At 38.4% G+C, this 24378-nt stretch overlaps 1 protein-coding gene across 1 annotated transcript in view; it reads right to left on the reverse strand.

Moving 5' to 3' along the window:
- tada2a (transcriptional adaptor 2A) overlaps positions 1-24378 on the reverse strand; it is a 34616-nt gene that overhangs the window by 7212 nt on the left and 3026 nt on the right. Inside the window, exons 5-9 of the mRNA XM_039757270.1 lie at positions 23266-23423; positions 8901-8989; positions 5370-5442; positions 3060-3123; positions 528-571 (exon numbers count right to left, since the gene is read on the reverse strand). Of these exons, the coding sequence (XP_039613204.1) occupies positions 528-571; positions 3060-3123; positions 5370-5442; positions 8901-8989; positions 23266-23423 (428 nt within the window). The remainder of the gene's footprint in view (positions 1-527; positions 572-3059; positions 3124-5369; positions 5443-8900; positions 8990-23265; positions 23424-24378) is intronic.

Raw genomic sequence — 24378 nt, forward strand, 5'->3', positions numbered from 1 at the left:
AAAAAACAAAAAAAAAACTCCAGATGGCTGGAGAAAAAAAATAAAATCTGCAGGTTCTGAGGCCACGAGACCACCCAGCCCCCTCTAGGGATTCTACCTCACATAAAAGACCTCAATCAGCCCACATTGTATTCAGGGTTCACATGGCAGAACTTGATGATGACGGTCACGTGGCCTTCAATCCATCAATGCAGGGACATCACGGTGCTAAAGAAGGCACCTTTAACTACTGTGCATTAAGGCGAATCAGAAAATGGCCGTGAAAAAGAGTTCTGCTTATGCACTGTAGTTTAAACATTAAAAAATCTTTGTGCACTCGTGGTCTACACGAGGAATTGCTAATCACCTACTTCATGGTGGCGGCTAATTTGCTATTAAAAATTCCAGCATTGCATTTTATCATCTAAATTAAATTTGGAAAGGTGCCTGGACTTCAGAAAAAAAGCCAAAAGTCTTTGTCAGCAGCCTGAATGAAGAAATTACAAAGAACTTCTATGTTGCTTAATGAGAGCAAAGTATATACTTACTCTGAAATTTCCGCAAGTTTATTAACCCATGGTCACGAATAATTCTAAAATAAGAAAAAAATAAAGAGATTAAAGAATTGGGCTGATATCCTTCAAGATTAAAACACAAACAAGGTAAAAAAAAGCGTGGCATTTAGTTTGCTACTATCCACCTACTAATGAACTAATTACAGGAGTGTGTAATTATTATACAATTTTAGTTTTGTTTGTCTGTAAGCTAATTTTACTATGGAGCTCCAGTGCTCACTAGCAGGGACTTCTTTCTGCAACTGTAATATTTGCATTTTATTTAAATATTTTACTTCTGAAAACATTTTCTTACTGTTTAAAAGTTACTGAGTGCAGTTTTTGTGTTTCACTTGCTGTAACTCTGCGATTTGCCTATGGGATCACAAGTCTCAATCCATTTGTGCCTTGCTGGCCACTTTATAGGTAACATCATTAAAGCTTGATGAAAAAGCGAGACCTGCTGATGTATTCAATTAGAAACAAATAGCAAAACATGAAACGCGCTTACAGCATTTTGAACTAGATAAAAGTATTTTATTAATTTGTTTGTAAACATGTCTACAGTCAGAACACAAAAACAGGAATGGCCCACTGAAATCTCTACTGTGCTAAAATGTATTAATTTTACATATTAAACATAATAAAAGTGCATGCACACATATTCAACTTCTAATAATAATATTTGTCACTATGTCCAATATAGTGAAAAATCTAGAAGCAAGGATTTTAACAAGAATTAGGAAATAACTTCTATTATTTGACCCTGAACAGGATAAACAGGTTAGAAAATAGAGGGAACCATTTTCCCAAAAGATGAAAATATATGAATGGTTTATCCATACATTGTATTTGGTGTTCTGTTTTTATCTTGCCTCCAGGTGCATAATAATTTACCGATAACCAGTATCAACCAGTCATTTAGAGCAAAAACAGAAAAAAATTAATCCAAAATCTCAAGACATATGTGGGCAGTGTGGCTTTCTCTCTATCAAAATATCAATTTCAAGGTCATTTGTTATACCAGAACTTATACTTGCTTCTGAGACGTCAATAGGCAAGATTTAATTCTGTAAATTTGACAAAAACTGCCTCAATGTGGCAGGAATAGACATTTTGATTAACGAAGTAAAATAAGCATATAAAGCAATTAAAGAAGAACACATCATCCCTGACAAAGCCAAAAAGACAAGAACACACACAGCTCAAATGTCCAGCTTTTCCTGCAATTCTTTGTAGCGCCCGTGGTGGCTTTGATAATGTTTGCTCTATGTGAAACAAATAAAGAAGGCCTATAAACTGCATATGTGAAAAATATTTTTCACATTATATCTATCTAGTGAAAGCCTGGCACTTGATAACGTTAAGATGTCTGGGTCCGGAAAGTGAAATGCAGTTATAAACCCCTGAAGATCCCACTGTCATTCTATATAATAGGGTCAGGCTAATCTTAGTGGAGTGCTGTTTCTTTTATTTCTTCAAACAATACCCCCAACTAATTCTAAAAGGGTTTCACATTTATTTCAGATGTACTGTTGATGGAGGAGTTATCAGGATAATAATGCCAGTATACAAAGAATTCATGACTGGAAGCCCACTGTAAAAAAAAAAAAACAATGGCCAGTGTTGGATTTCAGCTGTTGAAGTATGAACTGTATGTCAAAACTATTCAAGACTATTGCTGGGGCCTTCAACGCAGCATCAGATGCATTTCCAAAGCTGTGTATATTACACAATGGAGTTTCACAAAGGTGATGTGTACAGTATAGAAGCTTGACAAGTTACACAATAATGCACAGGTTGGTAAAAACCTGGGAATGAATGTCTTGATTATTAGAGTGTTAAACCTGGAGTTTATGCCTTGTCAGCTTTGCTCATTTTTTATTCTGGGCCAAAAAATATTGAGTGAAGTCCACACACTCCTGGATATTTTTGTATGTAATTAAGTATATTACCAAAAATAGTTTCTGACTCCCAACTGATTAATACAAAATGCAGAAATATAAGGAAATGGTTGCCAACAACAAAGCAAGATTTCTCAAATGAAACAGAAGTAATCTTTACAAATACACACAGGTCAAAGTTTCGCTATTTTGCCCCCTACTGTCCAGCATAAGTATCACAACATGACCTTACCTTTAACAATGAGAAAATGAGGCTGTTAAGGAGATCCCATGAATAACAAGGCAAATGAAATTCAATTACATATATTTAATGATTTTTTTCTTGAAACTGTATGTATATAATGTAATTATGATTTAATCTGCTTAGGTACAGTATTATTGGATCTTAAAAGGCACACAGCTGTACCTACTACCAGTGTTACCCTCAATAACAATAGCAGCAGACTTAATATAAAACATAACTGGAAATTTGTTAAGAGACTTATGCTACACTATGTCATACAGATAATTAGAGAATAAAAGCTAAGATTTCTATAAATTATGTGGTTTACAGATTTAAAGGGTTAGCAGATTACAAATGACCCTTCAAGTGAACAAGTGAATCATCACAGAGGCAACTTACTTTTTCCTCCTTTGTCTTTCCTTAAGGCGCGAATGGTATATATCTACAACTGCAATCTTCAGGGCTGCAAAGAAAAGTAAAACAACTTTAGCCTCTAAATGAACACCACCAACATAGAACAGCTTTTGAAGCACTTAAATAGAAATGCCTATTCTAATCTTAGATGTAAATATCTGCTATAATACATCATATTTTTTAAATTACAAGACTTTAAAAACTTTTAATCTGTATCTATATAACGCAAAGTTGACTGACTCATTCACACACTCACTCGGCCATCAACAAAAGCACTGTGTTCAGTTAAGTTAAAAAGCTGAAATTTGGTAGGACAGTACATCTAGGTCAGCAGGTATCCACTAAGAATATCTATACTTAGGGCAACCCACCCAAAAAGAAGAAATAAATATTCTTGTATCTCAAAAATACCTTGATGGATTTCATTGAAATTTGGTGACGGTATATAAGAAAACTAATTTTTACTATTATGCTAACTTAAATGTTCTGAAATAGGATGACAGCATGCTTTATGAAAAAGAAGAATGAAGCAGAAATGATTTGATAGGTCACACGAACAGCAATACGAACCAATAGGGTGGACGGATGACTGAACACGGGCTGTAACCAGCAATGAAAAGTAACTATTTGATAATTGTGAGCCTAACTGTTTAGCATACATAGAGCTGATGTAGGGACAGTTCTTTCAGGCAGGGATTCTGGTCGATTGGCCTGACTCATCACTTTCAGGCAGAACACATTAGTGATTAAAACAGGTGAGCAGTGCACACATAGGGAAAAAGTTGCTATTTGGGTCTTTGAAGAGCTAAGTCCATAAATAACATGGTTCAGGTGGTTGGTGTGCATACCTGGCATGGTTCATAAAAAGCTCACTGAATATACAAAAGGTGTGGGCATTTATAATGACAAGGGGCCATTTAGAAGCCGTCTGCAAGAATGTGGACCCCACACTCGGTGTACAGTCATCAGCAATCCCTCTGAAGAACTGGATGATGACTGTACTGCTCAAATGGCTTTTCTTTGGCTTGGATATGTATGTATAAGTGTTTATACTACACTGTACATTGAAGTGAAAGATGCATTTTAAACAATGTTAAATATACAGTATCTCTCTTTTTTTACCACATTTCTCTCATCTGATTATTTCCTTCATGGTTACTGAAGGGGTATATAAACAGGTTGAATTATATCCTGCATTTCTGTAAACAGCACAATCTCAGGGAGCAAGCGCCCCCTGCTGGAGACAGCAGTATCCTGGACCGGAAAAAAGAGATGTGATCACATTGTGAATGGACAGAGGAAGATACAAGTTCAATAGTTAGCAAGTGTGCTGTTCACTGCTGGCACTCTTAGATGCATGCTGGCTTTCAACATGGTTATCTGTTTCACTCTGTCGATCTCCTGACCCTGGCTGTGGCGTTGAAAACTGACTTTCCTCCCGTCCCCACTCTTTGAACGTGGCGCTCATAACATTATGGGAGCACCAAGTAACCCACACTCTTTGATTGTGTTACTGAAACTCCATGGGAGAGTCAACATCTAACGTCATTCCTAGATAGTGGTGCTTGAATTTCTAGTGGGCAAATGCTCCTTGCACCTCATTCTTCACATAAGTACATCAGTATAACACACAGGGTACTGGCACTTCTGTATATCCATTTCAAGCACTGCTTTGCATATACAGTTATATCTGTAGACTTTAAAAGGGAAACCACATACAAATGACGAAAAACACAAAAAAATACCTGAGTGAATAACGTTAATGATTTTCATTATCTAATAACGATAACATATACTCAAAATTCACATTATTACTACTGATTGCTCATTTCAATTTAAATGAACAAAATTTTCTGTGTGCCTATCAAAGATATTAGCCCTTATTTTAAAAAACAAATATTGCATACAGGAAAGTACTTGGTTACATAGCACTTCTGATACATTTGGATTAACTCACGGCACTATAACTGTGGCCCACTGCTTTACCCGGACGAAGTGGGATAACGCAGCTAGTTATAAGAATACAATCTACTTAAATCGTTAATTCTGACATTCCTATGTAAAGTTGTGATAAGTTAACATACTGTTGTTAAAACAAGAAAAACCCCTCAACTTTAATATAATGGTTATTCAGCTAGTGACAATTCTCAGTTATCATAAATGCTAAAACTTAAAAGGGGGAAAACATCAATTAAATACTTAAAATCCTGAAATTTTTCTTAAGTTTACAATAACCATTTAAAAGCATTGCCCATCTATCTATCTATTTAAATCTACATGGGAGAGACATCTCACCGTGAAGAATGTCAGAGTCATCGTCAACAAAGTCAATATCTCTTAAATCCCACTCTGCATAATTGTCAAACTCCTAAGGGAACACAAATGAGAAGACATAATATCATTATTTTTAAATGAAGAAAATTGAAAAAAATGTGGCACTCAACAAAAGAAATTAATCTGAAAAACTGACACAGATTCAAAAACTATTAAAATCTTATTAAATCAAATGATCACTCTTCCACACACTTGACGTGAAAATAGTTTTGTTTAAAACATTAATTTCGCATTCATTCTGATGTATAGTGCAGCACAGCATATGTTTCCAGATGTTGCTGTTAAAGCATCTGCTGTTCAATTAAGACACCAGAGAAATTACATTATGTTTGTTAACAAGAGTTAGTTCTCTCCAATCTCATCCAGACACACATACATAATTCCTCATACTGGAAAACTGTGTTTTCAAACAACACAAGATTAAAAGAAATCCTCTATTAACACAAAATAACAGAATAACCTCAGAAACCCTGCTGGATTACGTTTAATATTATATTGTCTCACACATGTATTTGACTTGTTGAGAAAGTGAAGAAAATGCCATTTTTAACAAAAACATACAACTGTAACCATCAGAGTAACACTACAAAGTATGGGTTAGTGCTGTTTGAACTCTTATCAGTACAATTACTATTATTTTTATTATAACACTTGACTATTTAAATGATGCAAACAATGTTTTCCTTTGAAACACTGCTTGCTCAACAAAGCTGCCTTTAACTACAAACAACAGAAGAAGTTCAAAGCTACCAAACTTTTTGAACAATGAACACAATATGATTGCACAAGTGCATGAATCAGTACAATATGGAGATATGCTCTAGAGAGGAGAGGAATGAAGGTCAGTAGGAGCAAGACAGAATACATGTGTGTAAATGAGAGGGAGGTCAGTGGAATGGTGAGGATGCAGGGAGTAGAGTTGGCGAAGGTGGATGAGTTTAAATACTTGGGATCAACAGTACAGAGTAATGGGGATTGTGGAAGAGAGCTGAAAAAGAGAGTGCAGGCAGGGTGGTATGGGTGGAGAAGAGTGTCAAGAGTAATTTGTGACAGACGGGTTATCAACAAGATTGAAAGGGAAGGTCTACAGGATGGTAGTGAGACCAGCTATTTTATATGGGCTGGAGACGGTGGCACTGACCAGAAAGCAGGAGACACAGCTGGAGGTAGCAGAGTTAAAGATGCTAAGATTTGCACTGGGTGTGACGAGGATGGAAAGGATTAGAAATGAGTACATTAGAGGGTCAGCTCAAGTTGGATGGTTGGAAGACAAAGTCAGAGAGGCGAGATTGCATTGGTTTGGACATGTGCAGAGGAGAGATGCTGGGTAATTTGGGAGAAGGATGCTAAGGATAGAGCTGCCAGGGAAGAGGAAAAGAGGAAGGCCTAAGTAAAGGTTTATAGATGTGGTGAAAGAGGACATGCAGGTGATCGGTGTAACAGAACAAGATACAGAGGACAGAAAGATATGGAAGAAGATGATCCACTGTGGCAACCCCTAACGGGAGCAGCCAAAAGAAGATGATGATGATGAATCAGTAAAATGCTACTTCATCACATATCAAGCATCCTGAATCTGAATCCCGTGACCAGTCACACTCTGTGAATTGATCCATTCTACCCATATTTGTGTGGGTCTTCTTCCTACATTTCCTAAGCTGTGTAGATCAGGTTATTTCTTGGTTGAAAGCTGGCTCTGAGTGAATGAGCAGACTCTACGATGGATTGGAGTCCTATTCTAAACCTGTTTCCTACCTTATGAAAAAATACTTCAGGGACAAACTCTTCTGATCTGTGACCCTGAATTGAATTAAGTGGAACTAAGAATGTTATGTTCTCAACAACTATATGCTACAGGGTAAGCAATGGCGGGTGAAAGATATTAGACTTTAATTTAAAATGAACATTTTTAATTGGTATTTACTAATACACAAATTAAAGTGTCTACTCTGTAAAGGAGGACAACATAATTAAAGGAAAAGCAAGGACAAGAATTTTGGCAAGGTTGGCTTGCTAATAACAGCTACAAAAATGGGTCTAATGCAAAGCTTTCTGAGTAAATACAGACTACAATAAGATAAAAGGTAACTACCAGGAGTATTCTGAAGAGAAGACTGGAAAATTCTAACTATTTAAAGCTATACATTTCATTTGTCATTTTCACAGGAAATGTGTTCTGTACATTTGTGATCCTATATGTTGCACGGGACACTAAGAGTTGAGAGTCAACCAATAGTATGAAGACAAGTACAGAGACCGTGCTTGACAGTGCTTGTCCAGCTGTCACTGGAGTAACAATTAGATTCACTTGCAAAAAGCCACATTTGCACTCACTTGATGAAACTGGAATACAACTAAGACTCAGCACACCATTGATTATAGAATCATTTAACACGTAGTCAATGCCACCACCAGCTGTCATGACTGAGGTGCCAGGACAATGTACTGGCGTGTACCGTCAAAAATAAATAAATAAAATCACTGTATCATAGACTACTACCACCACTTCTAGACACACAATAACATGCTGCATTGTGGGTTTAATGTTGCTGGGCTACGTGGAGTGTGGCATTCATGGTCCGCACTACTGTAGGAATTTATGCAGGAATTTCTGAAGGCTCACCATGTGTTTTTTTCTTGTTTTTTCTCTGCGTTTCTGGCAGGACCATGGGCTGGTCCACTCGGAGGTTGCTTCTGGGCTGCAATTTGAATAGGCCGGCTCTAAGGTATTTAGTAACACACCCATTTCAGGGTCATTACAAGGCTATTGATACCGCTGATCACATGGAAACAAAACCAACACCACTAATCCCTTGTGTTTTTCCTAAAATTATGTATGCCTTTAATAATTACCTGAGGTAGAAAAAAAACAAACATTTACAGCAATAACCCAGGCAAAAATTTAAAAGATACATGTTCTTTATGACTAAACTGGAAAATGACAATGGTCCAATGTATATCTCTAGTTTGAAAAAACAAAACGCACAAACATAACTGTATTAATCTGAAGTGAGTGGGGATGTGTTTGTGAGTTTACCATTCAATGGACTGGCACACCATGGTGGATTCCTGTGCTATTGGGGTAGACGCTGGCTTTCTGCAACCATCAAAGTGGGTTTAGTGTTCCTCCTGTGTTCACTACTATTTCAAAGGCTTTTAAAGTACATTAGCACACAACCAGAAAAGTAGGTTTAGACAGTTTTCACTCAGACGGGTCAAGTGACAAGCTCAAAATGAGTGTTAAAATTTGAGACTGCAAGGTTTATTTAAAGACATAATTAAAAAACATCAAGATATTATTCATCATAAATGAAGTTTTGTTTAATGTTTTTGTGAGTGGTTTCTTATTTTGCTCAGAGGCAACTAGCTGATTAAGGGTAATGGAGTAGAGCAATATTATTTAAGTAAGTCTATGCTCACAGAATAAAAAAAGCTTGCAAAACACTAATGTGTACAGCGTTAAACTCAGAATGATAATCCCAGGGCACTTGCCTCAACAAAATCTGCTCGAGCAGGCATGTACCCAGCCATATCTCGGGAGAGTAATGAATCAAATGTAGGTCTTGGAGGATCATCAGCGGCTGAAAGAGAAAAAAGTGAAGGGCATGAAAAATCCAGATATAGCTCTAGTGCAAAGGTTAGTGTCTACATGGCTTGTTTATATTTCTGATAGGAGTTTCTCAGAATTACAAACCTGGTGTATCTAAGAGTATGCTTTATGAATTCAACATCTTTCCCACCCTAGTTCAGAATTCTTGGCACAGCTCTTGCCAAAATACCACACCAGATACTTTAAAAATGTATCATGCTATTCATGGAAAGACTGCTCCCAAAGTGTAAATGTAAAAGCTTTTAGGAAATTGGCTTTACTTTCATTGGGTATTATTTCTTGTTTGATTGCTGTACGTGGGTAGTAATTTTACCTTTACATTGTATTTTTAAAAATTAGGAAGAAATAACTTATACTTAGGCCTTCAACCTAATAAGTTATTTTTTTCTTAGGTCTTCAATAGGCAAGTATAATTTTAGACTATTTTCAAATGCACAGTAGCACAAAGAGATGCTTACTTGCGTGCTACCTCAAATAAGTAACTTGTATGCACACCATATATACGGCTCACTGATTGATTATCAGTTGAACACACGTCTGCACATATTGCCATTGTTAAATTCCTAATTTTTACTTGATCAAAGCTGATCATGTAAAACATTTCTTGAGCCCCATAATTTCTGATTCATTAAAAATGTAACTAGTTGTAACTATCTGTCCTTCAACTCTCAGTATCACCTTAACCTCTTTAAGAAGGAGTAAATTGTTTTACCAAAATAGGGGAGACATGAATAGAACTCATTTAAACCACTAAATTCTTTAAAATAAAATCAAGCTGCTGGGATGTCATATGAACCAACAATTGTGTCATACAACGTATGTGCAATAACCACAATTTTCAACCTCATTTGAATAAATATATATTTCTACAGTATATGTGTCCTGCCTGAGGTATATAACACTAGGAGGACACCATTAACATCATTTAATTTTTAAACATTTAACAGGATGTGGTACACATTTTTAGAAAGAAAATCATGTCAGTAATGAAAGGGCTACAAATCTAATAACCATCTGAAACAAATAGGTATCCTGTAATGCTCTGTACCTGCCACAAACAATATATTTTTTTTTTATTTTAAATTATTTTATTGACTTCAAATATTCATTACAATACATAAATTATAGATTAATAAAACAGATATTATTATATCCCTCTTCCTTATTCATCTAAACAACAGAAATATATACTCAGCAAAAAAAGAAACGTCCTCTGACTTTCAACTGTTTTTACTTTCAGTAAACTTAATGTGTAAAATTTGTATGAACACTAAAAGAGTCAACACCATAAGACATAAACTAAAAATGTTTCACAATGTGTCCCTGAATAAAGGGAGGCTCAAAATCAAAAGTACCAGTCAGTATCTGGTGTGGCCACCAGCTGCTTGAAGTACTGCAGTGCATCTCCTCCTCATGGACTGGACCAGATTTGTCAGTTCTTGCTGTGAGATGTTAACCCACTCTTCCACCAAGGTACCTGCAAGTTCCTGGACATTTCTGGGGGGAATGGCCCTAGCCCTCACCCTGCGATCCAACAGGTCCCAGACGTGTTCAATTCCTTCGACGATAAACACAAATCCGTCCATCACCCTGGTGAGACAAAACCGTGACTCATCAGTGAAGAGCACTTTTTGCCACTCCTGTCTGGTCCAGCGAAGGTGGGTTTGTGCCCATAGGCGACGTTGTTGCTGGTGATGTCTGGTAAGGACCTGCCTTACAACAGGCCTACAAGCCCTCAGTCCAGCCTCTCTCAGCCTATTGCGGACAGTCTGAGCACTGATGGAGGGATTGTGTGTTACTGGTGTGACTCGGGCAGTTGTTGTGGCCATCCTGTACCTGTCACGCAGGTGTGATATTCGGATGTACTGATCCTGTGCTGGTGTTGTTACACGTGGTCTTCTACTGCGAGGATGATCCGCTGTCCTTCCTGTCTCCCTGTAGCGCTGTCTTAGGCGTCTCACAGTGCGGACATGGCAATTTATTGCCCTAGCCACATCAGCAGTCCTCATGCCTCCCTGCAGCATGCCTAATGCACGTTCACGCAGATGAGCAGGGACCCTGGGCATCTTTCTTTGGGTGTTTTTCACAGTCGGTAGACAAGTCTCTTTAGTGTCCTGCGTTTTTAGAACTGTGACCTTAAATGCCTACTTTCTGTAAGCTGTTAAGGTCTTAACGACCATTCCACAGGTGCATGTTAATTAATTGATTATGGTTAATTGAACATGCATGGAAAACATTGTTTAAACCCTTTACAATGAAGATCTGTAAAGTTATTTGGATTTTTAAAACATTATTGTTGAAATACACAGTCCTGAAAAAGGGACGTTTCTTTTTTTGCTGAGTATATAATGTTAGTATGGTGTAATCACTTAAGAGATGATAAGATATACAAAAAAAAGTTAGCAATGGTTCAGCATGTTCATTCGACTACCAGACTCCAAAAACTTTGAATTGTTGCTTGTAAATGTATTTTGTTTTTCAAATCTGAAATAAAATAGAATACATTTTCCAATTGTGATATGGTAGTAGAGTCAGGATTCTTCTAGTTAAACAGGTTAATGTGTAACCAATATAGTGTAGTTGCAGTCTATCATGTTGTTTGAGTTAAATTTGAATAAATCTTAAATTGTTGTGTAATTATGCCGTTTGCCTAAATAGTCAAGTCCTCCGTGGTGGAAGCTTCAAGACTGAACAAGTGAAAACCATCTGCCTCTTGCAGACACACCTGCCTTACAGCCAGTCTCCACCAATAAATCATTAACATAACTGCCACATTTTCTGGATGGAAAACCTCACTGTTAAGGTATCATTATTCAGGATGGGAATCTAAAGGACAGCTGTGAAAATAAGAACCAATAATACAGATGCATATAGGACACTGATCTCCCACAACATTAAAACCATTTGACAGGTGAAGAGAATAACATTGATTATCTTGTCATAAAGGCACATGTCAAGGGGGTGGGATATAATAGGCAACAAGAGAACAGTCAGTTCTTAAAGGCGATGTGTTGGAAGCGGGAAAAATGGGCAAGCGTAAAGGTTTCAGTGATTTTGACAAGGGCCAAATTGTGATGGATAGTAGACTGGGTAAAAACATTTCCAAAATGGCATGTCTTTTGCATGTTCCTGGTAGGCAGCGGTTAGTACCTACTAAAAGTGATCCAATGAAGGACAACCAATAAACCAGTGACCAGGGCCACTGACACCCAAGGCACATTAACATGTGTGGGGAAGGACCATGTCCAACGCCGAAAGCGCCTACAACGGGTATATGAGCATCACAAATGAACCATGGAGCAATGGAAGAAGGTGTCCTGGTCTGATGAATCATGTCTCCTTGTAGATCATGTGGACGGTCGGGTGTTTGTGTGTCATTTGCCTATGGAAGAGATGACTGCAGGGTGTACTATATGGGAAGAAGACAAGCTGGTAGAGGCAATGTATTGCCATGGGCAATGCAGAAGATGATCTTCCATCATGGCAATGGTATTCCCTGATGGTGTTGGCTTCTTTCAACAGGATAATGTGCCCTGCCACACTGAAAAAAATGTTCAGGAATGGCTTGAGGGAAATGAGAAAGACTTCAATGTGTTGACTTGGCCTTTGAATTCCTCAGATTTCAATCCTATTGAAAATCTGTGAGATGTGCTAGAAAAACAAATCTGATCCATGAAAGACTTTTAAAAAAAGTCAGCTAACAAAGTCCTGGTGTCAGATAACACAGGGCACTTCAGAGGTTTGTGGAGTCCATGCCTCGACAGGTCAGACCTGGTTTGGCGACACAAAAGGGAATTACACATTATTAGGCAGGTGTTTTAAATGGACAAGAGTATGACTGATCAACAAAAACAGAATTAGGAAAAACATCCAAAACGATACGCAAGTGTTTGTATGCCCCATTTTGGTACAGTTATAGGAAATGGGATAGATGTCAAACCATCCAGAGACTGCTCAGAAAATTTCACCCTTAAACTTCTCTGTGCAAACAAGGAGGAGACTTGTGACAGAGGAGCCACAGAAATTCCCACAACTAAAGGTACTACCGAGTTCTGCAAAGACTGGAGTAAAGGTGCAACAGTTAATCATATCAAGAATACTGCACAGGGTAGTCCTAAATAAGCCATTACTCAAAAAGAACTATGTGAAAACACATCTGCAATTTGCCAGAAAGCTTGAGAATAAGCCAGCTGTGATGCAGGTTGGTAGTCAAATGAGACCAAGATAGGGTTTTTTGGTCAAAGTCTACCCAGTTATGCGTGGCAGCATTATATTGTAGGGCTGATGTATATTAGCCTGGACTAGGCATCTGATTACAATAAGAGGAAGAATGAATGGTGGAAAACACCTACAAATACTGCAGAAGAATTTGTTTCAGTCTGGTCTGCTAAAAAACTGAAGCTCTGAGATTGTTGTGAGCAAGAGTGAAGTGAACGCACTGGAAAACACTTGCCTGGAAGAAAGGTACAAAGCTGGTACATATGTACCCCAAAGGCTGTAAATGTGGCTGAACAAAAATATTAAAGTGTCACGATTAAATACTGAATATTTCCTCTCCGCCACCTTCTTTTTCTTTTAACAAAAACAATGTCACATTGACAAGATTAAACTTTCAGATACAGTGCTTTGAAATAAATATATCACAGCAACAAAATATCACTGTAGCATTTGTTACTCAGTGAAATTACAGAAGTAATTCAGAGACTAAATACTTTTACAAGGTACTATAACTCCAAGATAAAAACACAAAAATATATGTAGACACACATTTAATAAAATCTTTGCTAACAATGATGGAATAATAACCAACTGTAAAGATGAATTATTAGTACTATAAGTTTTAGAATTAAGTAGAGAATGGCCAGAAACAAAAATGGTGTCTGTTTTGACAAAGAGTAGCAAATTATTATCATATTTATTATTAAAGAGTAACACTGAATATCGTTGGAGAAGCCATCAGTTTGTGATATATATATTATATGGCTCTAAAACAAGAACATTATCCATACCTATACATTTCTTATGATACCAGTCAGATACATAAATGTCAGCCAGTATTAGCTTAGTTAAATCTCCCATTTCACTATTACTACACAAAACAAAAGAGGATTCTTTATAAATTCAATATAGTGTGGCATGCGGCTGAGGGTGGAGCCCAGCCAGGACGCCCGAGGGGACCGGAGGAGGGCTGGTGCCTCCTCCCAACCACGAGGGGGCGACCGCCCTGGTTTTGTTGGTGGCCTCGGGTAGGGGGCTTGGAAGCCCAACCCTGTAGGGGCCCGTGGCCACCGCCAGGTGACGCCCCGGTGCCTGAGGAACCCTGGAGCCCAGCACTTCCGCCACACCAGGAAGTGCTGGGGGGAAGAAGACAGGAGACACCCATCCGGGGTGGAATAAAAGGGGCCGCCTCCCTCCAGTCGAGGGCGTAAGTCGGGTGGAAGAAGGATGGAGCTGGAGAGAGGACTGGAGGCGGCCAGAAAGGCATTTGGCGACTGTGAGTCCTGGACTTTGGGGAAATCGGTGCTGGAGGCACTGGGGTGTGCACTGAACAAACTGTAAATATTGTACATAGTGTAGTGTGAATAAATGTGTGTGCTGGGTGAACTAATGATGTCCGCCTGTCTGAGTCCAGGTCCCATTCCACAATAGCTACTTCTCTTCATTTCCGACATAACTAGAGTGAAATAGGTTCTGTAGGAGACGTTAATCAATGCTATCCTGTATTACTTAGATTTGTCTACTGTTAAAAAAATAATCTAGGACTCCAATGAAGTAAGATGTCATAACACTTTTTTTTAATTTGAAATTGTAACTAATAAATGTTAATGAATGATCAAGTGTCTGCTCTTTGATTTTTAAAATTCACATTTATTAGTAACAAATATTTTTTATTCTTTTCAGTTGTAGGCTTAATTTACCTATTGAAAAGCTTCATATACCAAATCCTGCAGTTTTTAAAGTTTTTCCCTTCCAAAGAAAAATAAGGACTTATTACAATGTGCATCATATAGACCAATCTCACTTCTGAATAATGATGTTAAGATTCTCTCCAAAGTTTTAGTTAGAAGGATTGAGAAACTCTGTAATATCACAAGACCAAAATTGGATTTACTAAAAGCAGACATTTAAGCTTCAAACCTTCAAGGTCAGTTTAATGTAATGTACACCACAGTTGTCTTTATTTTTGGATTCAGAAAAAGCCTTGGACAGAGTCAAATGGAACTACCTATTCACCACATTGCACAAATTTAGGTTTGGCCCAAACATAAGCGCATGTATAAAGTTACTTTATACCAATTGAAAATGCTGTGCTAGACCCTTTCCCATTCGGGACACTGTAATGGAAGGACAGTGTGGAAGGAAGCTTAAACCGAGACTGAAGCAACATCCCTTACAAAGGGATAAATTAATGGACAATATGGGCGAGTTGGTACATTTCGAGCAGTTCCTCCACCAGTATGGTTGATGGTTGTGCTTCGCTGCTATGGACACAGTAAGGACGTTCCCAGGGATGTATGGGAGTCATAGTCCTCAGGGACAACCCTGTTGGGGTCCTTGTGTACCACCAAGGTGTACTGCAGGGAGAGGGACTCCCCGATTCAGGAGGCTTCAGTCTGACCTGGAAGTACTTCTGTCTGGCTATGCCCCTGTACCGGAAGTACTCCTAGGTCTGACATAAAAACGAGCCATCCAGCCTCCGACTCAGTCAGAGTCAGGAGGCAGAAGGAAAAGCTTAACTGGAAGAGCAAGATTGTTTACTGAAAGGCTCTGAATTGGTTTGGAAAAGATGTATTTTGTGAAAAAATAAAAACCTACATTTTACACCTGGGACTGCTTAGTGTAGTGTGACTGGGGTTTTGGGTATATGTTACTTGACAAGAGTACAATTGTCGCAATTGTGCCACTGGCCATTCACTTTTGAAATGCATTATAGATTAAGGGAATTATCAGAGAAGGACTTGAGCAGAAAATAACACACAGATGATATTGTACTGTATATACCAGAGCCACACACATCTTTACCATTAGTCCTGAACATGCTAGCAGAATTTCAAAAGATATCTGGACTCAAAATCAATTTGAATAAAAGTGTGCTTTTTTGGTGAACTGTCTAGCACACAATACTAGACTGAACATCTATATGTTCATTTCATCAGAACAGTTTAAATATCTAGAGAGAGAGAGAGAGAGAGAGGTTGGAAGCATGCGTGGATAGCATATTGCCGCACCCATCACATAAAGAACAACCTGGATTGGGACCTGAGTGCAGCTGGTGACACCTCAGCACACTAGGGGTAAACATGAAGATCTGTTTCAACACAATTTTGCTATCAGCATGGGGTTAAATCAAACAAGATGTAAACATCTACACATTCAAAAGCAACGCTACGAAGACCTAAAGCAAAAGGTGGCAAGGCACTACCTAACTTTCAATTTTATTACTGGTTAGATAGTGTCAGAGGTGGCTGGGGTGGCGACCCGGCTGGGACGCCCAGGAGGACCGGAGGAGGGCTTGCACCTTCCCCAGACCATCTGGGGGCGACCGCCCTGGTTCCTTTGGAGGCCACGGGTATAGAGCTTTGAAGCTCCACACGGTAGGGGCCCGTGGTTGCCGCCAGGGGGCACCCCAATGCCTTTGGAGCCCTGGACCTCACCGCTTCCACCACACCAGGCAGTGCGGGGAGGGGGTTGTGTTTAGGGGGAAGAGGAGCAGGGACACCCGGAGTGCCACATGGGGGTGTGTCGGTGGAAGATTGCCAGAAAGCACCTGGAGCACATCCGTTCATTGGCGAGATTTGGGAGCGGAGTGGACCGAGCTGGACATAAGGAGGCGGCCTGAAGGAAGTAAGGCATTGTGTGGCCAGGACTTTGGGGACTTTGAGGGTTTGTGGTGCACTTGTGACTGTATATATTTGTAAATAAACGTGTTTGTGGGTGACATGAACGTGTCTGCCTGTCTGTGCCTGGGCCAGCCTCCACAATAGATGATTGACATTGCTGTACTGCAGTATCCCCACCCTCCAGTTGTTCAAATGAAAATTAAAAACTTTGTCTTTTCCCAGCAAACAATAAACTTTTGTTCTTTTTATTTCGGTTAAATTTTGCTTTTTTCCCAGCTTGTATTATATACTAGGATGCAATGTAGCAAAGCCCTGAAAAAGTTCAATTATTACATTGCTGCAACGAACCTGAAAGAGACAAATATTAAGAAGAGGCTAGATGCAGCCGCGCCAAGTGATCACTGAAGCAATGATGGCGTCATTATTAATTGACATAATTTTTTTTGTCTACTGGACAATTCATATTCTTTTCAAACTGTGGACTTAGTTATTTTAACTGTATTTATGAACATCATCACTATCTGATTTTTTTTTTTTTTTAAGTAAACATTACATTTAAATTCAACAAATCATTTGAGTATGTTGTCTTTTTGTGCACTGAATTATACTTTTATCGAATATTTTTAGACTGCCCCATTTAAGCAAGCTGCACCCAATACGCATTTTGCAAAATTCATGTATATTCATTGTGGAAATACGGTACTGATCAGTTCCTAAATCCTCAGACACAGTGTCTCAAAGTCTCTTTTTTCCCTCAAAGATCCTAGGATACAGTGGGAACAGGATCTTTCAATTAACATCTCAGTAAAGGAGTGGAAGACAGCCATGCATAGAATGCACTCTAGCTCTATATTTGCAAAACATTTAATAATTCAACTTAAAATCTTCAAGTGATCACATTTATTTTGTTTAAAATTGCCAAAAATGTATCCAGGGCAAGATTCAAATTGTGAGTCTTGCAATCTAGTTCCAGTCTCATTGGGCAACATGTTTTGGGAATGGACCAGATAAACATAATTTAGCCTGGCAGTGTGAAGCTCTTTGTTGTGAAATACCAATGCCAACATATGTTGTGTGATTATACTGAGAAATGACATTTCCCAAGCTTTTTTAAACAGGTCACGAATTAAGAAAAGTGTTAGAATGAAAACCTGTAGCCACTGCGGCCCTCCAGGACTAGAGTTTGAGACCACTGACTTAAGTGTTGTGAGTACACATGTTAAGTCCACCCTAAAAACGGTGTGCTGTATGCAATTCAATAACAGAAGTGTCAGCTTAGTTTTAAACTCAGTAATATGCTAAAATCATTCTGAAACAGTGTGATCTTTGGCACAGTAGCCAGCTCTTACCTGGGAGCTCTGATTGGGGAATGTAAAAAAGGAGAGAGATTATATTTATTTCAAAAGGTTTAAATATATTTTCTTAATTGAGAAGTATCATTGGCACATTAAGTATTCATTGTTAAAACAGTTAATACTACTCAGTTCAACATGTTTAATAACATTGATTAATCCATAAATCCATGGGCTCGTGCAAATACAGTTGGTAAGAACTCTGCGCTACCACTCTTCCTACATGTTAAACCATCTGTACTAAACTTGAACCTGACTAAAATTAAATTTATACCTATAAATGTTGTTGACTTTTGTCACATGATTGCAACCTTAATCTGTCATTCAATGGTGGTCACTAGAAGACGGAGGCACACTCATATACAACACCAACAATTTTTTTTCTAGTTTGAATGACATGCTTCATTAGTAGAGGCAGTGACAACCTAATAAAACGGTTCAAAAACGCTCCCTTTTTTAAAAATTGTATTACTAAAACAGCATTTTATACAAACCGGATTCCAAAAAAGTTTGGACAAAAAACAAATTGTGAATAAAAACTGAATGCAATGATGTGGAGATGGCAAATGTCAATATTTTATTTGTAATAGAACGTAGATGACAGATCAAGCGTTTAATCCGAGTAAATGTATCATTTTAAAGGAAAAATATGTTGATTCAAAATTTCACGGTGTCAACAAATCCCAAAAAAGTTGGGACAAGTAGCAATAAGAGGCTGGAAAAAGTAAATTTGAGCATAACGAAGAGCTGGAAGACCAATAAACACTAATTAGGTCAATTGGCAACATGATTGGGTATAAAAGAGCTTCTCAGAGTGGCAGTGTCTCTCAGAAGCCAAGATGGGTAGAGGATCACCAATTCCCACAATGTTGCAAAAAGATAGTGGAGCAGTATCAGAAAGGTGTTACCCAGCGAAAAATTGCAAAGACTTTGCATCTATCATCATCAACTGTGCATAACATCATCCGAAGATTCAGAGAATCTGGAACAATCTCTGTGCGTAAGGGTCAAGGCCGTAAAACCATACTGGATGCCCGTGATCTCCGGGCCCTTAAACGACACTGCACCACAAACAGGAATGCTACTGTAAAGGAAATCACAGAATGGGCTCAGGAATACTTCCAGAAACCATTGTCAGTGAACACAATCCACCGTGCCATCCGCCGTTGCCAGCTGAAACTCTACAGTGCAAAGAAGAAGCCATTTCTAAGCAAGATCCACAAGCTCAGGCGTTGTCACTGGGCCAGGGATCATTTAAAATGGAGTGTGGCAAAATGGAAGACTGTTCTGTGGTCAGGCGAGTCACGATTCAAGTTCTTTTGGAAATCTGGGGCGCCATGTCATCCGGACCAAAGAGGACAAGGACAACCCAAGTTGTTATCAACGCTCAGTTCAGAAGCCTGCATCTCTGATGGTATGGGGTTGCATGAGTGCGTGTGGCATGGGCAGCTTGCATGTCTGGAAAGGCACCATCAATGCAGAAAAATATATTCAGGTTCTAGAACAACATATGCTCCCATCCAGACATCATCTCTTTCAGGGAAGACCCTGCATTTTTCAACAAGATAATGCCAGACCACATTCTGCATCAATCACAACATCATGGCTGCGTAGGAGAAGGATCCGGGTACTGAAATGGCCAGTCTGCAGTCCAGATCTTTCACCTATAGAGAACATTTGGTGCATCATAAAGAGGAAGGTGCGACAAAGAAGGCCCAAGACGATTGAACAGTTAGAGGCCTGTATTAGACAAGAATGGGAGAGCATTCCTATTTCTAAACTTGAGAAACTGGTCTCCTCGGTCCCCAGACGTCTGTTGAGTGTTGTAAGAAGAAGGGGAGATGCCACACAGTGGTGAAAATGGCCTTGTCCCAACTTTTTTGGGATTTGTTGACACCATGAAATTCTGAATCAACATATTTTTCCCTTAAAATGATAGATTTTCTCAGTTTAAACTTTTGTTCCGTGATTTATGTTCTATTCTGAATAAAATATTAGAAGTTGGCACCTCCACATCATTGCATTCAGTTTTTATTCACGATTTGTATAGTGTCCCAACTTTTTTGGAATCCAGTTTGTACATGGCTGTTGAGTTGGGGCACAAAACCTCCAAATCCTCAATTTATGGTACAACTGACTCCAATTCTAGTAACCCAATAATTGCTTCTGACACCACTGCACTGGTTTTATGAGTGTTAGCAGCGATTTCAATGAAACAAGTGTTTGTCTAAATATCCTTGAAAACTGCTGCCAGCATGAGTTCTCTAACTTACTTGCTAAAAAAATACTTAGGTGTGAATAGTGTTATTAAAAATAATGGAAAATAACTTTTCAAGAGGTTTATGATATTCTGGTCAAGCACTAAAATGCTAGAAAAATGCTTAGGTGTGAAAGGACCCTTATGGCTATGATTTATTCCTCACACAAAGATGAACCCTGTACACTCAGTACCACAAAAAGTAATGCCCCGTTTTTTTTTGGAGTTATTTGATATTTTCTTATTTCGTTTGTATCATTTATTTGAACAAAAAAGAAACTGAAAAAATATGGACTTACACTGTTTTTTTTTTTCTTTTTAATAGAACCAAGAAATATTTTTAGATTTTTAAAAATACGAGTAAGAAGGTAAAAATACGAGTAAGAAGGTGTACTTTATTAGACATTGTGTTTAAGGCCTTTTTGTAGATGCTTTCCTAATGTTATTTCAGTTACCTTCACCTAAATTGCTGACTGTTGCATGCTTAACCAACACAACAAATTAATGTACCAGATTGTTGTATTGAAATCAGGGCTTTGTGTGTCTCAAAGCAGAACTGCACATAATGCAATGTCAGGGCAAAAGTGTTCTCAAGCATCCTCCAAATGGAAGTACATTAAACATAAACACTTAATTACTTGCTGATCCAAGTTTTGTCCAGAACAGTAAGAGTTTGTTAAGTATGCACACTCCACTCTGTGCCATCTGTTGCTGTGTTTATACCCCGTGCCCAGCTGGCTGATCTTTGGATTGTTAGTCAAGGTGGTACCAAGTTGTAACAGTGCTCATGATACAAAGTGGCCTACATTTTTAAAAGCCTATTCTTTTACACTTGATTCAGACAAGTTTTTTTTAACTGAAGAAAAAAAAACAAACTACAGTTGTGCTTGAAAGTTTGTGAATCCTTTAGACTTTTCTATATTTCTGGATAAATATGACATAAAATATCATCAGATTTTCACTCCAGTCCTAAAAGTAGATAAAGAGAAACCAGTTAAACAAATGAGACACAAATATTATACTTAGTCATTTATTTATTAAGGAAAATTATCGAATATTACATATTTGTGAATGGCAAAAGTATGTGAACCTTTGCTTTCAGTATTTGGTGTGACCCCCCCTTTGCAGCAATAACTGCAACTAAACGTTTTCGGTAACTTTTGATCATTCCTGCACACCGGCTTGGAGGAATTTTAGCCCATTCCTCCGTACAGAACAGCTTCAACTCTGGGATGTTGGTGGGTCTCCTCACATTAACTGCTCACTTCAGGTTCTTCCATAACATTTCAATTGAATTAAGGTCAGGACTTTGACTTGGCCATTCCAAAACATTAACTATACTCTTCTTTAACCATTGTTTGGTAGAACGACTTGTGTACTTAGGGTCGTTGTCTTACTGCATGACCCACCTTCTCTTGAGATTCAGTTCATGGACAGATGTCCTGACATTTTCCTTTAGAATTCTCTGATATAATTCAGAATTCATTGTTCCATCAATGAAGGCAAGCCGTCCTGGCCCAGATGCAGCAACACAGGCCCAAACCATGATACTACCACCACCATGTTTCACAGATGGGATAAGGTTCTTATGCTGGAATGCAGCGTTTTCCTTTCTCCAAACAGAACGCTTTTCATTTAAGCCAAAAAGGTCTACAGTATTTTGGTCTCATCCATCCACAAAACATTCTTCCAATAGCCTTCTGGTTTGTCCACATGATCTTTCGCAAACTGCAGACGAGCAGCAATGATTTTTTGGAGAGCAGTGGCTTTCTCCTTGCAATCCTGCCATGCACACCATTGTTGTTCAGTGTTCTCCTGATGGTGGACTCATGAACATGAACATTAGCCAATGTGAGAGAGGCCTTCAGTTGCTTAGAAGTTACCCTGGGGTCCTTTGTGACCTCACCGACTATTACATGCCTTGCTCTTGGAGTGATCTTTGTTGGTCGACCACTCCTGGGGAGGGTAACAATGGTCTTGAATTTCCTCCATTTGTACACAATCTGTCTGACTGTGGATTGGTGGAGTCCAAACTCTTTAGAGATGGTTTTGTAACCTTTTCCAGCTTGATGAGCATCAACAAGTCTTTTTCTGAGGTCCTCAGAAATCTCCTTTGTTCATGCCATGATACACTTCCACAAACATGTGTTATGAAGAGCAGACTTTGATAGATCCATGTTCTTTAAATAACACCGGGTGCCCACTCACACCTGATTGTCATCCCATTGATTGAAAACACCTGACTTGAATTTCACCTTCAAACTAACTGCTAATCCTAGAGGTTCACATACTTCTGCCACTCACAAATATGTAATATTCGATCATTTTCCTCAATAAATAAATGACCAAGTATAATATTTTTGTCTCATTTGTTTAACTGGTTTCTCTTTATCTACTTTTAGGACTGGAGTGAAAATCTGATGATGTTATAGGTCATATTTATGCAGAAATATAGAAAATTCTAAAGGGTTCACAAACTTTCAAGCACAGTTGTACCAAACCAAAAATAAGAATATGTTGTTCCTGGACATAATGTAAGCATACAAACTTACAAAGTTAGATGGTGAGCTGAAAAAAATCTGCACAGTGTCACAAAATGGCATCCACAGTAACATAACTGGAAGTGCAAAGATTTGAGAGTTTCCAATACATTTTGAAAATTCATACAGTAATATACATTCCAATAGGTGTAAAATTCAGATACAACTGTGACACCTCTGCAGAGAAAGATTACGTTTTTCAAACAAAAGCTTGTTTATTAAAATGCTCCATAACTTCTTTTTTGCCAGCTACTCACGTTTGAAGGGAATGGCAGTGTCTGCTGTTCTAGCTTGCTCCATTTGCTTCAAGCTCAGTAACGTGGAGGAGAAAAGTGGATTGTTAATAAAATGTTTCATATAGTGACTCTCACAGTCCTCTTTACTCTTTGTCCGCATCTGATTGGCCACATCCTGCCTTCAAAGGAAACAGGAGACATTCTTAATATTAAACAAAGGGAATAAAATTACAGTCAGGTACAAATGTGACTTTGGTACCATTCAGTAATCAAGCTAGATAGCCACCGTAGTGGCGTTTGTCACCGGATACCATGTCAAGGAGCCAGTGAAACTGACACAAAATACTTCCACTTTTCTAAATTTCTTTAGCAAATTTCCATTAAACAACATTTGCTGCTAAAATAACAGAAGGTTTTCTCTTTTAGTGTTATGATTGGCCATTTCAGTTACACTCATAAAAACCTCAATCAACACAATTTAATACTATATTTTTTCAGATGTTTGCTGTTGAGTAATAACATGCTGTAGAACAAATGAAAAACAAAATCAATAAATCTGTTAACTATTCTATCAGTAGATGTTAAGTGGTAAGTCAGATTTAAACATTAAGTATAACATTAGCCCTGGACAGAATGCTGGCCCATTTCAGGGTACACTAACACATATTTTAACAATTTATAGCTGGAAATGAAATGAAATGCATTTCTTTGGTCCATGAACCGAAACCCACATGAACATGTTGTAAACACTATACAAAATTGCATTCTGGTTCAGCAATAACATCTAAAGTCATAGTATGCAGCAACAATGATACCTGCTCAGTGGCACAAACCATCTTATATATAAACGTCTATCCATGGAAGTGTGTGTGTGTCTGTCCGTCCCGGAAATGAAAGATGGAGTCGGGGTAAGGGCTCCACCTCTGAGGAAACAGAAACTCACAATACATACAATAAATACACAAGTGAGGCCAGCACGTCAGCAAAACGAAACCTCAGAAGAAAGTTGCTTAACTGCTAACATTGGCAAAACGGTATCCCTTTTACTTTTCTTCCCATCGCTAACGCAAAAGCGAGGCGAGCACGTCGGCAAAACGAATCCTCCTAGGAGAGAGATGCCCAGAGTAGGTCCTT

This window comes from Polypterus senegalus, chromosome 6 (assembly GCF_016835505.1).
Source record: "Polypterus senegalus isolate Bchr_013 chromosome 6, ASM1683550v1, whole genome shotgun sequence".
NCBI lineage: Eukaryota > Metazoa > Chordata > Cladistia > Polypteriformes > Polypteridae > Polypterus > Polypterus senegalus.